The 17744-nt window shown below is 42.7% G+C and overlaps 1 protein-coding gene across 3 annotated transcripts in view; it reads right to left on the reverse strand.

Annotated features, from left to right (window-relative positions):
* The window catches only part of ABCC3 (ATP binding cassette subfamily C member 3), a 475864-nt gene that overhangs the window by 169342 nt on the left and 288778 nt on the right, over nucleotides 1–17744 (reverse strand). For 2 of the 3 annotated variants that reach the window (XM_029600254.1, XM_029600256.1), the window contains exons 21-22: nucleotides 12310–12460; nucleotides 8958–9165 (exon numbers count right to left, since the gene is read on the reverse strand). In XM_029600254.1, coding sequence (XP_029456114.1) covers nucleotides 8958–9165; nucleotides 12310–12460 — 359 coding nt within the window. The remainder of the gene's footprint in view (nucleotides 1–8957; nucleotides 9166–12309; nucleotides 12461–17744) is intronic. The other variant, XM_029600255.1, reaches the window with a different exon arrangement.

The following is a 17744-nucleotide window of genomic DNA, read 5'->3' on the forward strand; positions in this document are numbered from 1 at the left end:
GTCATATCCGGCTAAGTTACTTTAAACGGCCAGCTATCAATTTTGGGTACACTGCTGCTGTTTGTGTGGTTTTCCATCATACTTGTCCAAATACAAATAGCACTGTAAAACCTGCTACTCATTCTTTTTCATTTATTAGACAGTTTTGGGATTGTAAGTTATGCATTGTGAGAAATGAAACCACAGCAAACTGTGTTTCTTGTCATACTCTGGCTCCAATCCTTACACCGGTGATTCCAATTCCAGATATCTCCGCAGTTTCAGTTCCAGTTCTGCACTGGTAACTTCAGTCAGCAGTTTCCACAGCTCTGCTCTGGGTCATTCCAGCTCCAGCTGTTCTAGCAATTCTATCTCCATTCTTAACTACTCTGGTTCCAGAAGCCCTAGTCCCTGCATTGGCGAATCTGCTTCCCGCTTTCTCAGCAGCTTTAATTCCAGATCGGGCACTAGGGATTTCAGCTTCAGCACTGGTGAATCCAGTGCCTGCTATCTTTAAAGCTCCAGTTTCTACACTCGTGAATCTGGCTCCAGCCATCCATAACATTTTAGATACAGTTTTTGCATGGTGAATCCTGCTCCAGCTATCTGTACAGCTACAGCTCTGCCAAGTTCAGGATTGCAGAGGTGAAACCATCCTCCTCTACCTGCTCACAGCCAATGTATTAGAGGATTCCACTGCAGGATTTATCATTCCATTATAAACATAGCAGAATGATGAGCCATGGCCAGAAAAGGGGCGGGGGCATTAGTGTGCAACTAGCGCATCATGCTGTTGTCCCATAGCACCACTGCAAAAGGTGTTATTTCTGATGCTACTGCCGGCAAAAATGTGTAAAACATTATTGACCACAGCGGTACTAGCATAAAAATTTTTTTTATCCCTCCCAAACCCAGCCCCTTTCCCTCATTTAAATGTTAAAGTCGCAATGCAGTTGTTATCGTGTGCATTAGGGCATTATCGCGTGCGCACATGATAACGGCCCATAGTGATTTGAAAAATGACCCCCTAAATGAGGTGATTTCATAGATGTACCAGAATAATTTATTAGTAAATGTTAAAAAAAAAAAAAAAATGAGGGTGGACAGCACATGATCCAAGATGGCGACATAGCATATAGCCTAGGCATCCGTCTTTTCCCTTGTCAGATTTTTCCTTTTGGATTAATGCTTCATTCGGCCAGCAAGCGAAGGGCGAGGGAGCGTCTAGCTCCAGAGATATCCGCTCCACAAACCTTGGCTGGGCCAATGGACACACATGTATTTCGGGTCCTTGGAAATACGGAGGCGGGCTCGCTGGGAGGAGAGCAGGGGGAACAAGTGCCCGCAACCTCCCCTGAGCTGATGACAACACAATCTCCTGTAGAGAGATTGTCGCCTGAGAATCCAGCGGAGGCTCGAACCCAGTACCAGCGGAGGGACTTGGAGGGTTTGGAAGTCGGCGCCTGAGGTGAGTCCTTCCTGCGGTGCTGGAGAGAGAGAGGCACCTACATTTCCGGGTGAAACTGCAGATCAAGTTGCCTAGTCCCATGGATATGGGAAGGAACCTAAATATCCTCCATTTCAAATAACAGAGCTGGTGAGACCTCAGCAGATTAGCCTTGAAACGATATGGGAAGCCATTTATATTTTGAATACTAATGTTTCACTTCAAATTAATAATATTTCTAAAGCAGTTCAAGATGTGGACAGAAGACTGGAATTGGTTGAAAATGATTTGGGAGATAATAAAAAGATTCTGGACCTACATAGTACTAAAATTGAAAGTCTTACTCTTTCTCAGCAAGAGATGATTAAGGAAAACACCTCTTTCAGTTTTAAGTTGGAAAATGTATCACGTGCAAAGAATATTCGAGGTATAAACTGCCTGAAAATCCCATAAGCGTCACTTAAAGATATCTGGAAAAGGTATCTAATTGAGATATTGAAAATTCCAGAAGAGACACTTCCCATAATAGCTGAATTGTATTATATATCACAAATAAAGAAGAGTCTAATTCAAGAAGAGAAAGATATTCAAGCTAAAGATACACTTAAGATGAATATTTCAGATATTTTGGAACATTCGGATGAAGATGTGGCTGTAGCATCTACATTGATCGTTATGTTTCTTCTTGATTCAGACAAGTATGGTTTTACTATTATAACTGATGTTTACGTTTCTTGATTTTATTTGTTTTATGAGGAACGGTGGTTCTGTTTTTCCATTGTTAATACACAGAGTCTGGCTTCTGGGGGTTTCCATTTCAGTTTTTGTCTAATTTGTGCTCCTTTATTTTGTATTCTGTATTTGGTGAGGGTCTGTCTCTGCTCTGTGTGTGTGATCATGATGAGAGATTCTGCTAGCATAGGGATCTATAGCAATCTGGTTTGTTTTGTTTCCTCAGCAGGTGGTGTATTGGTATTCTAGGACCCAGTGTAATATTTACCCTTGCTTTTTCACAGGTAGGGTTATTGTTGTTTGAGACCTTGGTGTTATTACTGTTGTGTTACAATGGGATTGCAGTATAGATTTTGAGTGTCTTTTTTGCGAGGTTTTGTGTTAGTTCACAATGTGCCTGGCAGTGGAAGGTGTTTGTGCTGCTGTTACTGTGAGGTGACACCAGAATTTGAAAATATCTTTTAGTATGATGAGCTGTAAGGGAAACATCCAAGCTCCATTTTTTGGGGGAATTTCAGTGGATGCACAGAGTTACAGAACTGGAGGTGCAGGATTTATATTGACATTCTGTCCCTTCCTATAAATTCCAGACTTCACTCTCAAAGCGATATAGAATTAGTTGAATGAGGCTATCAAATAATTATATAGTGTGAAACTGGCCAGCTCTTTAAAATTACGCAGAAGACCCTTTGGACTTTCTTATTAACACCAAATATTCAAAAGCTGTGTTCATCCCATCAAGCTCATATATCTCATTAAAGAGGTAAATTGAATAACACAATAACTTTGTTTTATTATTGTTATTCATAAATTAGAACAATAACATTAATCTTGGAATATTATATATTTTTAATATAAATGAAAGGTTTTCACAAGATAGTTTGTGTCGTGAAACATTTTATTATGTATATATTTAAGGAAACATACATAAATTGTCAAAATACATTTCGTTCGTTTAACCTTTAACCTCTGGTTTGCTAGTAGACTGAATTACTGTGTCCCGAAATTATGTTTGTCTAAAAAGTGTGTCACCAACATGAAAAGTTTGGAAAGCTCTGTTCTAAGTCAACTTAATTAATAGCAGGTAATGGACTTCTCCTCCAAGAACTTATCCAATCCTTTTTTAAACACAGCTATACTAATTGCACTAACCACATCCTCTGGCAACAAATTCCAGAGTTTAATTGTGCGTTGAGTAAAAAATAACTTTCTCCGATTAGTTTTAAATGTGCCACATGCTAACTTCATGGAGTGCCCCCTAGTCTTTCTACTATCCGAAAGAGTAAATAACCGATTCACATCTACCCGTTCTAGACCTCTCATGATTTTAAACATCTCTATCATATCCCCCCTCAGTCGTCTCTTCTCCAAGCTGAAAAGTCCTAACCTCTTTAGTCTTTCCTCATAGGGGAGTTGTTCCATTCCCCTTATTTTGGTAGCCCTTCTCTGTACCTTCTCCATCGCAATTATATCTTTTTTGAGATGCGGCGACCAGAATTGTACACAGTATTCAAGGTGTGGTCTCACCATGGAGCGATACAGAGGCATTATGACATTTTCCGTTTTGTTCACCATTCCCTTTCTAATAATTCCCAACATTCTGTTTGCTTTTTTGACTGCCGCAGCACAATCTGCTTGTGATTTAACTACTCTGAACAATTTTGTATCATCTGCAAATTTGATTATCTCACTCATCGTATTTCTTTCCAGATCATTTATAAATATATTGAAAAGTAAGGGTCCCAATACAGATCCCTGAGGCACTCCACTGCCCACTCCCTTCCACTGAGAAAATTGTCCATTTAATCCTACTCTCTGTTTCCTGTCTTTTAGCCAGTTTGCAATCCACGAAAGGACATCGCCACCTATCCCATGACTGTTTACTTTTCCTAGAAGCCTCTCATGAGGAACTTTGTCAAACACCTTCTGAAAATCCAAGTATACTACATCTTCTGGTTCACCTTTATCCACATGTTTATTAACTCCTTCAAAAAAGTGAAGATTTGTGAGGCAAGACTTGCCTTGGGTAAAGCCATGCTGACTTAGTTCCATTAAACCATGTCTTTCTATATGTTCTGTGATTTTTATGTTTAGAACACTTTCCACTATTTTTCCTGGCACTTAAGTTAGGCTAATCGGTCTGTAGTTTCCCAGATCGCTCCTGGAGCTCTTTTTAGATATTGGGGTTACATTTGCTATCCTCCAGTCTTCAGGTACAATGGATGATTTTAATGATAGGCTACAAATTTTTACTAATAGGTCTGAAATTTCATTTTTTAGTTCCTTCAGAACTCTAGGGTGTATAACATCCAATCCAGGTGATTTACTACTCTTCAGTTTATCAATCAGGTCTTCCACATCTTCTAGGTTCACTAGGATTTGATTCAGTCCCTCTGAATCATTTCCGATGAAAACTTTCTCCAGTATGGGTATCTCCTCTTCAGTAAACACTGAAGCAAAGAAATCATTTAATCTTTCCGCGATGGCCTTATCTTCTGTTGGATCTTTCTTCCAATTTTTGAATGAAGATCTTTTGGCTAAAATAGCTTCTTTCACCTCCCCTTTTAACCATGCTGGTAATCATTTTGCCTTCTTTCCACCTTTCTTAATGTGTGGAATACATCTGGACTGTGCTTCTAGAATGGTATTTTTTAACAATGACCATGCCTCTTGCACACTTTTTACTTTTGTAGCTGCTCCTTTCAGTTTTTTTTCTAACAATTTTTCTCATTTTATCAAAGTTTCCCTTTTGAAAGTTTAGCACGAGAGCCGTGGATTTGCATACTGTTCCTCTTCCAGTCACTATTGCCAAGCGGCTCCACCACCGTTACCTCTCTCACCAAATCCTGTGCTCCACTGAGAATTAGATCTAAAATTGCTCCCTCTCTCGTCAGTTCCTGAACCAACTGCTCCATAAAGCTACCATTTATTCCATCCAGGAACGTAATCTCTCTAGCGTGTCCCGATGATACATTTACCCAGTCAATATTGGGGTAATTGAAGTCTACAATTCAAAATAGAGGAGTCAACAGGTTAACCACAATAACCAAATCCAAATACAATAGTGTGGAACCCAAAACAATGTTGAAATATTAGCCTAAGAAGGTGTCAGCAAGCCTGACGTTGTGTGACTTCAAAACAAGACACCAACCGGTCTTCTATTCACCTTCATCATTCTTTAATGCTTCAAAAATAAATTTTTTGTAATTTTTATATTTTTCTTAAAAATAGTTCTCCATCCTCAAAGAGTGTTAAAGGATAGACTCTTTAAATATAAGCATAATACAGCCCAGTGTTTCACTTAATAGCTTCTTCAGGGGCATGAGAAAATTGTGGACACAGTGTCTTTAACCATTTAAAGTGGAGGAGTCCTCCTCCGCTTCCATGATGTGATGGTCAAGGCGTACTGTCCTCTTTAAATGGTTAAAGACTCTGTGTCCACAATTTTCGCATGCCCCTGAAGAAGCTATTAAGTGAAACACTGGGCTGTATTATGCTTATATTTAAAGAGTCTGAGGATGGAGGACTATTTTTAAGAAAAATATAAAAATTACAAAAAATTTTATTTTTGAAGCATTAAAGAATTATGAAGGTGAATGATTAGAAGACCGGTTGGTATATTGCTTTGAAGTCACACAACGTCAGGCTTGCTGACACCTTCTTAGGCTAATATTTCAACACTGTTTTGGGTTCCACACTATTGTATTTGGTAATTGAAGTCTCCCATTATTACCGCACTACCAATTTGGTTAGCTTCCCTAATTTCTCTTAGCATTTCACTGTCCGTCTCACCATGTTGACCAGGTGGACGGTAGTATACTCCTATCACTATAGTCTTCCCCAACACACAAGGGATTTCTACCCCAAACCAAATGTGCCTGATACTTCACTTTCGATGCATATCCAGCATAGCTCTCTGCTTCAACGGCAGGGGAGAAGAAAAAAACTGATACCTCACGCATATCCAGCATAGCTCCCTGCTTCAACGGCATGGGAGAAGATAAACAACCAATAAGGGCTGTATAACATAATCTGGGTAAAAACAAATAAGCATGGGTGTAGCTTGCTTATTGCGGCGGTTACTACTCCTACTACCTCTAACTAATCAAGCTAGATATTTCACTTGGATGCAGCTCCTCCACCGCTCTCTACATTAATGGCGGGGGTGGAAGGGAATTAGAACCAAGAGCTAAGAGAAACAGATAAGTATGGGAGAAGAAATGAGGGAAGCTTGCTGGGCAGACTGGATGGGCCATTTGGTCTTCTTCTGCCGTCATTTCTATGTTTCTATGTTTCTATAAAGATTCAATTTTGCATTTAGTCTCATGCAGGATATTTATCCTGCATGAGACTATGTATGGCATAGATATGTATGGCATAGATACCATCTATGCCATCCCGGACATAAAGCGCCACACCACCTCCCGGGTGCTCCTCTCTGTCATTGTGATATATCGTCACTAACCTAAACCTTGCCTTCCATTTAACTGGAAGCCAATGGAGATCCCTCAACACTGGAGTAACATGTTCTCGTCTCGAAGTCGAGCAGCAGCATTCTATGCCAGTTGTAAAGTTGATAAATGCTTTACAAGGAACTCTTGACATATGAGGATAATATAAGATATTAAAAAAAAAATGTAAACAATGCATGAACATATATTAATGCGGGTAGCATGAACTATTTAACAATGCGAAGAAAGATAACCTAGACTTAGCTTATGTCTCTTCATACAGAGAATGGAGAGTAGGGAATTACAGCAGAGAAAAGCAGGGGAGATAGAACAGAAAAATGGAAGCAAGAATTGAGAGAGTAAGATCTGCCTGTTTGCATGCATTAGCCTATCAGGTAGACCTACATACAGGGCACCATAATAATTCAAATGGCTCAAGACCAAAGCCTGTAACACCATACAAAAAAAAAGCCGGAGGTAGAAAGCTTTTTAGTGGTCTGACCATCTTAAGTTTGTGTGGGCCTTCCACAGTATTGTTTCAGAGCATTGTAAATACTAATGAATCCTGTGGCCCGGATGATTGCAGGCTGCCCACTGTCTGCCCATATAACTCTGGTGCTGAAGGAACTACATTGGCTCCACATTGAAGCTCTAATTCAATTTAAAATGTTCACATTTGAGCATCAGAATGTATATGGTAAATATCCTATGTATTTAAGAAATCTTGTTCAAGATTATTTTCCTCAATGAAGCCTTCCCTCAGTGAATCAGCCGTTGTTGACTATTCCTGGTGCGAAAGAGACTAGTTTAAAATCAACTTCTTGTCGTGCATTTTCTCAAACTGCTCCTGCCCTAAGGAATTCTATTCTGTTAAGAGATACATACAATTAAGGGGTTACCAATGTTTGAGGAAGAAGTTGAAGGATTATCTTTTATTAATGTTTTTAAGTGATGTATTTTATGATTTTTGACTGTTGTAAACTGCTTTGAACAGTCAACTGCTTTGAACTGCTTTTGACTGTTGTAAACTGCTTTGAACATGATTTTGGTAAGGAATGCGGTATATCAAAATTTGCAACTAAATAAATAAATAAATAAATAAATATCCATGTGTGTTTTTCAAACTTCCTTTTTAAAGCTTTCAGAGTGTCTTAATCAGTCAATTAACTGACAATATCCCTTCACTTACCACCAGAATTGTTTTAGTGATGTTTCTGAAATTTCAAACAAACTTTTGACATGCCTAATTAGCAACCATAAGAAAGAAACTTTTAATGCTAAAGGAACATGTTTCAATTCATGCTTGCCCTATATTCAGTTATTCAGGCTGCAGGGTATAATCATCCCATCACAAGACCAAACAGAGAAACTGAAAACACAAGGGTGGTGGTTTGTGCATATGACAACAAGAGCTCAATATTCAGAAAAGTGGTGAGCGGATAAGTCATCTGACTAAAGTTAGCTAGATAACTTGTCACAGTACACGTTGCCTGCTGAATATACTTGCCTAAAGTTATCTGGGTAAACTTATCCGGATAACTTTAAACCTAATTGGCTATATTTTGAAGATAGCATAGTAACTGGAAAAAAAACAAACCAACAACTTTGGGGCCTTCAGGCCCAATCCCCCAGACCCCTAACCCCTCAAAATACTTTAAGAAATGTACAGGCTAGCATCTGATTGCCCTTCAAACACATTCAACTCCAAATATTAAAAAAAAAGAGAGAGAAAATAGATACGGGCCACACAATATATAAAGCAAAGTCACTGAGCCCCTTCTGCCCCCACCTCACCCTCAGTCACCTGCAACCTCTACTTCACCCTTCCCACCTCCACAAATTCCCCCAGATTCCAGCCTGGAGCATGGTACTATCTTCCCCATTCCTGGCTGCTTCCAACATTGCTCTGATAGCAACGCTGGAAGCATATGCTAATAATGTTGCTGTAAGAGCTGACTGTAATGTACCAGGATAACTTTAGGACTGCTCTTATTCTTATCTGGCTAACTTAACCAGATCATGCTGCATGTTAGCAAAGTCAGGCAGATAACACTGTCCCTGGTCCACCCTAACTTAGCCAGCTGAGTTTTTGGCTGGATAAATACTTAGCCAGATAAGTTAGGGGCATTGAAACCATGAAGATTTTCAAAACTCACTGTATGCCCATCTAAGAGCTGAACTTACTCAGATAAGCTCTTTGAATATGGACCCTAAAGATATACAACAAAGCAAGGGAGTGTTTTCAGATATGATGCATTCTTTTATAATACTGTTTCTTTTACTTATCTTCATTAAGAATACTGTATGTACAGTTAGTAAACGAAATTAATATAAACATTGTTCTTTACCTTGTGCAATTCCCAAGGAAGCATAGACTCCTAGACGCATGGGTGTATTCTCTTGGGTGCCATTTATGATAGGTTCATTAGTCCAGTCACTGAGCCAGACATTTGATCCAATTGCAGCAGCATTCTGACAACAATAAAGGAAACAGATCCAGAGAGAGACGATAAGACCCACAGCCTTAATGTACTGCCAGAATACCGTCATCTTCACCTGCAAACAGAAACTCAGAATCACAGAAGGGCACAGAAGCAACAACATCATGGAGACCATTTAAAAGGGACACCTATTCATTTAGTAACCAGTAAACACATGATGAGACAGACTGCTAACAAGGGAGAGGGCAAATTGGTAGTGTGTGATAGAACAGATACCTAACACATGAGTGGGCTTCTGATACCAAACCCAAACACTATAAATAAAAGGAGACCCTACGGCCAGCACAGTGGCAGTGCTGAGTTCTGCCATGGATAGGATCTGGGGTTTAATTCCAGGGGGGCCGATGCAATATAGTGCACTCACACGAGCACAATGTTTAACCTGCTGTCGGACACAGGTTAAATAGGCACTAATCCACCCCCTAATGCAATAGGGGGATTAGTGCCTATTTAACCCGCATCTAACGCAGAGTGAATGAGATAGCGCTCATCACATGCAAATGCATGTGAATGAGGCTATTACTCATTCACTCCGCATTCAAAAAAATAAATGTGCATCTCAGACGCACATTTATCGCTCAGATATTAACGCCTGCCTGGCACAGGCATTAATAGCTGAGCGCATGTAAAAGAAGCATACATGTATGAAAACCTACTCCTATATTTTGAAGAGATAGGAAGGGCAAATTTCAAAGGGTTTTCCACAGGTAAAAAGTATTAATCACATTTCAGAAAGTTGCTTACCCTGTATGTAGGTAAAGGTTTGTGTAGAGAATCACAACATACCCATATTGTATCACAAGCAAGCATGGGGCCAGGTTAGGTCAGGGGAGAAAACTCCGTGCATAGCTCTGTTTTCAAAATTGTGTGTAGTTTTCATCGGAAATAGTATCTGCAGAAAAAGTAGTACCAAATCTCTGGGAATACATTTTCCTTGAGCAATTTTCAAAGAAAGAGTACCTGTGTATTTTTCAGCTATGTAGGTAGTATGAAAATTACTCCCTAGATCATCTAATCCTATAGTACTTCTTCAGTAAAAAAACAACAACAAAAAAAACAACTTCGGCAGACCGCCGAGTTATGAAGACAGACACCGGTAAACTGGGCATCGGTTTTCATAACCGGCCATTTGACAGTAATGAAAACGGACACCGATAAATTCGGACTTCATAACCGGCAGCTGCCGCGGGGTCGCGTTAGCATGGAGACGTTAAGGTTGCGTAAGCGACCCTAGCGCCTCCTTGCTAGCATGACCCCCCTAATTTGCAAGTCTCACAGATAGCAAGGTGCTTGGACTTGTTCATCCCCGGCGGCTAGCTCTCCTGAACTTCAGTTCTAGGCAGCTTCCTGCATGCACACCAATGCCATCTGGGTGTACACAATGCCCCCCTCCAGGATGCATACAAATACAAACTCCTATAAGCCATGGTCGTACGCACACAAGTAGCTCGCGCTCAAGTTCAGGTTGCAGTCTTATGCACACTAGTACCTGCGCAAATGCGCGCTCAAATCTAGGTCACAGGCGTACCCCACTCAAATCTAGGTCGCGGCCTTATGCACCCAGGTCCCAGCACATGCAAGCACACGCCTTTGCACACGAGAAAAGAACTGCTGCAGTGGCCTACCACATAGCTAAATAAAGCCTGACTGCACCTTCAGTGCGTTTAGGCCAGAACCAGAGACTCCTCCTCCTCTCGCTGAAGCTGCTAGGAAATCGAAAATAGCCGCCGATTCTGCACTGACAGGGAAAAGCCTCAGTGCTAGATCCCGCCACCTGTGAGGCTTATTCTATTGGTGTGGTCATGCTTGACGCATTCCCCCAAATGCTTTTGCTGTATGCACATGCTGTTCCTCCCCGCACCTGTGGCACCACCAGCACCTCAACGGCAAGGAGGGGAACAGTCCCTCAGCGCCATGGAGCCAACACCTGGTCTCCTCTGCAGGCAGAGAATCTGCTGAAAAACCTCATTGCTGTGCTCCCCGTGGAACCTCGTTCCTGCACAGATTCCTCTATCTAGTTCCTTGCTCTCTTCTTTTTTTCTCTCTGAGAACAAATAAAGATTCATAGAAACCAATACTTTCCTTTGGTGTAGAGGTTCAGGTTCCTGGAGAGCAGGCTGCACGTAGATCAGAAAAGAGCCAGACCACTGGCTATATCAATCTCCTTTTGCCAAACTTTAGCGACCCAACCCAGGACAAACCATATAAAAGGGATACTTCCCTGCTCCACTGGGCTTGAGGTGCAGACCTGCCAGCAGATTCCACCGCTGTCTCACAGGGGATGAGGGACCTGGACCACCAGATATCCACGCCATGGACCTCTGGAATGAGCTATCAGAAGGGTCACCAACCCCCTGCTCGTCCACCTCAAACCAGGGGGTATGGCTCCACCAGGACCTCACAACCCCCTGGGTTATGTACAGTGTCAGTGAAACTTTCTCTGTCTCCATCTGCTGGCAGGGAGGCAAAACCCAGGAATCTGGACTGATCTGGGTATGTACAGGGAAGGGTCTTTTTGCTGAAAGAGTGGTGACAGTATGGAATGCTTTTGCCTGCAAAGACAGTCCTGGACACACTATATTCCCAAAATAATTGGTCAAGATTTTAAAGAATTTAGAGTCCAACTTTCAAAGCGACTTACCCTGATAAATTAGCTGTTAAAAATTGCCTAGCTCTTATCCAGCTAAAAGTATATGCGGGAATCAACAATACGCATACTTTTAGCAAGGAAAAAAGTGGGAGATCCATATTCAGCTGCTGGCTGGCTAGTAAAGTTAGCTGGATAAACCTGTATGGCTAACTCTGCAGGGATATTGTGCAGAGTGGCTATGTTAAAGTTAGTCGAACAGGTTTGTCCAGCTAACTTTAGGACCACACATTTTCAAAACTGGTGCAAAGCCTGCAGGTAAAAGCGCCTGTGGACCCTGCATCAGTTTGGGCACTTTTGAAAATTGTGTGACGTTAGAGTGAGACTCTAGAGGAAAGTGCTGATCGCAGCATTTTAAGCTTCCTAAATGCCATACTTGGGGACAGAAAAGATTTTTTTATTTTTGTTGCTGCAGAACTGGTTACAGATGCATATGATGTGATCTTGCCTGCACCTGTGTTATCAAATAGGAAGAGATCTTTGGCAATTAGAAGATGGTTGAGCTCCACAGACATCTGGACTTCTTGTAACTGAACTATGAAAGCATCCTACCCTTCCAGTTTCAGCAGTTTCTGCCTGGATAAGTTTTTCAGTAGCTGCTTTCTTCACAGACAGACCATCCATTGCTTTCTTTTCACTCATTCTCCTTCTAGTTGACATGATGTGTGAGCTTTCGCCATCGGCAGATATTATACTGATTTGTCTGGCAAGACAAAAACATTAATTATATTGGTGATATATACTAATACTTGTACATAATACAATAGACATGCCACATCCTCCTTTTTTTTTTTGGTGACTATCCTCTGTCTGTTATTCACTGAATGTACAATCAAGAAAATACAGAGAAGCAATGTGAAAGAATATGGGGCAAAGAGTGCACTGGAGTAAGGAGAAGAAAATGGGAAAAAAAGACAAAATGTGCAGTGTTAGAAAAACTGCTAAGGGGAAGAGTATGCGGGGGAAAGAAGGTGAGAATACAGGACTAAGTTGAGAAGAATAGGCAGGAAAAAAAGAGCAGGATTCTTAAAACTAATAAGAAGCAAATTGAAAACAAATTGGATAATATTTTTCACTCAATGCACAATCAAACGTTGGACTTTGTTGCCTGAGGATGCAGTCAGAACATCTAGCACAGATAAATTTAAAAGGGGTTTGGAAAAGTTCTTAAAGCAAAGTCCATGCCAGGTAAACTTGGGGAAAGCCACCACTTATCCCTGGGGGTGGGCAACGAGAAACGGATCTACTCTTTGGCATGAGCCAGACACGTCCTAGGGATCCAGACTGACCACTGTCGGAGACGGGATTGTGGATTAATTGGACCCCTGGTCTGACCCAAAATGGCACATCTTTTGTTATTATGTCTAAGAGAAAGAGTGTGCATCAGCTAAGGGAGAAGGAGAGAAGGGAAAGCACTGGGTGAAGGAGGAAGATTATGTGAATAAGGGGAAGAGATGTGGGGAGATATAGTGTACATAATACAAAAGGGCTGGGAAAAGATATAACCTGAGGGGTGGGGGTGGGGGTGGGTGGATGGAGAAGCAGTAGCAGGGAGAGAGCTGAAAGAGTAAAGACATGGAGGTCAGTATTCAGCACCATTTAGCTAAGCGGCAGCATTTCAATATTTGGATGCATTCAGTGGTCACCAGTTAGCCAGCTAAGGGGAGGAGCAAAATGGGGTCAACTCCAGGGCGAAGCTCCTTTTGGCAATAGTGAGAATAAGATAAAGATGTAGTTCAAAGGTCTCAGAAAATAACAGCCTGTATGCAAAGCCTTTGATACTATTTCATATGCACAAGTCTAAGACCTTTTAACCCTAATCACATCAAGAGATTCTATCTAGCTAAGTAACAGGCAGATGAGGCAAGAACAACGAAAGAACAGGAAGTAATACCATATAAGGACAAGGAGGGAATATTGGGGTGAGAACTGTATAAAGCTGTGCTCTACAGCGAAACATCTGGCTGGCATCTTTTTTCTGCTACTTTGCTGCCAGAGACTAGATCCCAGTACCTACAGAACTCTTTGTACTTTATTTGCTTTTAAACAAGACTTCTGTAGTTTTCCCTTTTACCCCTCTCGATAATAAAAGTTCTTTACTTGTAGGAAGACTTCCTAAGTCGTTTATCTAAGAAAAAAACAGATTAACAATAGTCAGCCTGATCTGGCTAAGGTTAGCTGGATAAGTTAGATCTGCTACTGAGCAGGATAAAATTATCTGGGTAGAGTCAGCAGTGCAGCTGCACTATTGAATCTGTTTATTTGGCTAACGTGCTCAGCCGGACAGCAGCTCAATATGGACTTCATGGAAAGCAAGTGCAAGATAGAAGAGAGACCACATTGATATAACACAGAGTGCAAAGAAATGAGACAATGAGAGGAGAGGGTTAAATTGAGACTCAAGGAAGTTCTCTCTCTTCAGTCTACTGTAAAAAAAGATCAAACTACTGATAGTCACTCTACCCTCCAAATCAGACAGATAGACTGAATCAGGCATGGATAAAGATTACAGCTAGAAGGCAAGTAATTCATCAAGCCTGGACCAAAACCTGCAACGAGTGGACTTAATAACGCAGTAACATTTCTATGAGATATTATGATAAATACACATTTTGGGGTAGATTTACAAAAAGGGCGCCCTCGCGTACTTTTGTAGGCGCATCAGGCGCAAACAAAAGTACGCGGGATTTTAGTAGATACGCGCGTAGCCGCGCAAATCCTGGATCGCGTGCGCAAGGCTACAGATTCCGTGTAGCCGGCGCGCACCAAGCCGCGCAGCCTGCCGCCATTCCCTCCGAGGCCGCTCCAAAATCGGAGCGGCCTCGGAGGGAATTCGCTAACGCCCTCCCCTCACCTTCCTCTACCAAACCCCCCCCCTACCTTTGTTGGGGGATTTACGCCTCCCAGAGGGAGAAGTAAATCCCCGCGCGCCAGCGGACCGCTGGCGCGCCTAGACGCAACCCAGGGGCGGTTCCGGAGGGCGCGGCCACGCCCCCGGACCGCCCCGGGCCGAAACCACGCCCCCGGGCCCGCCCCCAAAATGTCGCGTCCCGCCCCGAAAATGGCACGCCGCTCGGCCCCGCCCCCGACACGCCCCCGACATGCCCCCTCGGAAAACCCCGGGACTTACGTGAGTCCCGGGGCTCTGCGCGCGCCGGTAGGCCTATTGAACATAGGCGCACCGGCGCGCAGGGCCCTGCTCGCGTAAATCCGGGCGGATTTACGCGAGCAGGGCTCTTAAAATCCGCCCCTTTATGCTGTACTTAGACTATATGCAGTGAGGGTATTTTTTTTTAAGGGTCTCCTAAGAGTAAAACAGAGTTTTACAGACAGAAATGATCTTTTACAAAATTGCTCACTTGATAGGCAGGTAAATTTATGTGCATATGTCATGTTGCATTTAAGTTTATCTGGACTGAGCGGAAGCAATCCCAATGGTGGGCTTTACATTTATGTGCACACTTTTGCATTTTCAGAAGTATACATATAAAATGTCCACAAAGTTTCCATGCATAGTTTAGAAAGGTGTAACCGTGAGCAGGTAGCTTCAGTTGGATAACTTTCAAAAAGGGAAATCACTTTGAAATTTGGTATAACTTAAGCACATATTTGTCTATTTTACCCCCAATACAGTCACATAATAAAACAGAGTTTTGTTCAATTTGTGAGTAGTATTAAAGGGAGAGAAGAAGGAAAGTGGTGTAGTAGACCTGGGGTAAGGTATGGGCAGAATGAGCCAGAACACAAGGAAATGGAGAAAAGACCTCCCTTGTGAGACCTATGACAGGTCTCAGGCTAATGTCATGTCTCTATGGTAGAACCTAAGATATTATAGTTTGGGCAGGAAAACATGCAAATTTTAATTGGCCCAACCAACCCCATGTTCCCCCCACCTGCCCTCTCAACCCTGTTCTCCCACTACCCTCCTCTACTGTCTCAAGTATGTCCCTCTCTTTCATTTTCTCTACCTGTTATCCATCACCAGACCTTTATCACCATGCTCTTTGTCTGTCCCAAATGTTTTTTTTTTTAATTCCTTCATGGTTCTGGTTGCCCCGACATCTGCTTCGGCTTCAATCATCCTCTCAATAAAAAATCAAGTCTTCTCATATATCCTCTATACCTTCTTCCCTGCAACATTGCATCCTTTGCCCTTAAAATGGTTCCCAGATCAAGTTCTCTGCTCTCCAGGTTGGACAAGGCTGGGGATGCTGCAGAGGTAGTGTCCAAAGCTATTCTAAAATAAGATACCTGGTGGCTGGATTTTACACCCATGGTTACAGAGTTCTGGATGGAGATCTGGTGTAACACTCCAGGGCAAAGACTATCTCAATGATTGGGATGTGAGTTGGAAGGGAAGTCAAAATAAGGGAAACATCCCCACATAGTTGGAAAGGAAGGCTAATGGTGCAAATTCTTAAACACACACACTCCATGAAAGCATTAACCTGGAGTAATCTGATTATCCCCACTCCCATCTGTCCTATATTTCACACTGTCTCATCTCTGCTTGCCTTATTTTCAGCTTTTCATCCCTATGCCCTTCTTCACTTATTCCTTTTCCCAACCTCCTTTCCTTTCATTCATATGTTTGTTTTCCTAACCAGCTGTTATGCGCCCGACTCGCGGAGCTCTGCGGACCGGTCCCCCACCTACCCTGGGGCATCTTGCAGCAGCGGCGGCATCCCTGAGGCCTGGTCGGGCCAGCGAGCTTCTTCGCGGCGTTCCCTTGGCAAGAGAGACGCCGCCGTCTGGGCTGGTCCCGCCCCCTAGGCGTGCGTGCAGGGGCTCTGCTATTTAAAGGGACCAGCGCGGGAAAACCCTGCTCCACCTCTGGATGTGACGTCAGATGCTGCCAGTACTTAAACTGGCTTGACAAGCCTCTCTTTGCCTTGCAATGAGGTTCACTCTTCATAAGAGTTGCTAGTTGCTGTTCCTGACTTCGGCTTTCATCCACTGACTTCTGACTTTCGCCCACTGGCTTCTGACTTCAGCTTTTGTCTACTGGTTCCTAACTTCGGCTTTCGTCCAGGAGGTCTAGCCTAAGTCCATGAGGCTCAGGTCCTCACGAGCTCCTCTCGGGGGGGACCGCGGGCTTCCAGTGGTGAAGTTCCGGTTGGCCTCCTGGCTCCAACTTTACTCTCTTCTATCCTCCGGAACTCCTCCTCCGACACCTGCCCACAGGAGACTGCTCGTAAGTCCAAGCGGCCCGGGTCCTCATGGGCTCCTCCTGAGGGGCCTCGGATTTCCAGTGGTGAAGATCCTCCTGGTCTCCTGCCTGTGCCGCCTCCCAGCTTCGACATCCACTGAGGGCCTCCCACAGTGCGTCATCATCTGTCCTAGTCGGCTCAAGGGTCCACGAAGCCAACACCAGCTCTACCTTCATCCTAATTTACTCCCCATATCCGTCCTCTCATTGTTATGTTTCCTATCCTAAATTCCTATTCTCATCTTTGTTTCTTTCACCAACATTCTTCCTTCATAGGAAGGGCGAGAGAAAAGGAAGTGGTAGAAGGATCAGGGGGAGCTGAATGGGTGAAAAAAAGATGGAGGAGGGCCCTGACAAATAGGTAGCAGGGTAGAAAGGGAAGCGGAGAATCAGACAGAAATAATTAAAGACAAAAAAGATTGACAAAGGGATAGGAAATGGAAATAAAAGCCTATTAAATAAAATTGTTTCAGTGGTCACTAGTGTGAAGTATATGGAGAAGGATGTAACTGATTTGCATTGTTGATGGATGGGTGGGGATAAAGGACATTTGAGATAAAAAGGCCTCAATGTTCCTGGACCCAGCACTATGCTGACCTTGAACTGAAGGATATAGCAGATTTGGTTTGGATTACTTTCTTGGTTATTGGTTTGGATTATTTTCTTTCAAAGGCAGTCATATCTTTGATGATAATCAGATATTATAAATGTTGTTCCAAAGCATTTTCATTGATGCTTTGGCGGCATTGCTCTCTGGACCAAGGGACCATATTCTAGG

Source organism: Rhinatrema bivittatum, chromosome 4 (genome assembly GCF_901001135.1).
Source record: "Rhinatrema bivittatum chromosome 4, aRhiBiv1.1, whole genome shotgun sequence".
Lineage (NCBI taxonomy): Eukaryota > Metazoa > Chordata > Amphibia > Gymnophiona > Rhinatrematidae > Rhinatrema > Rhinatrema bivittatum.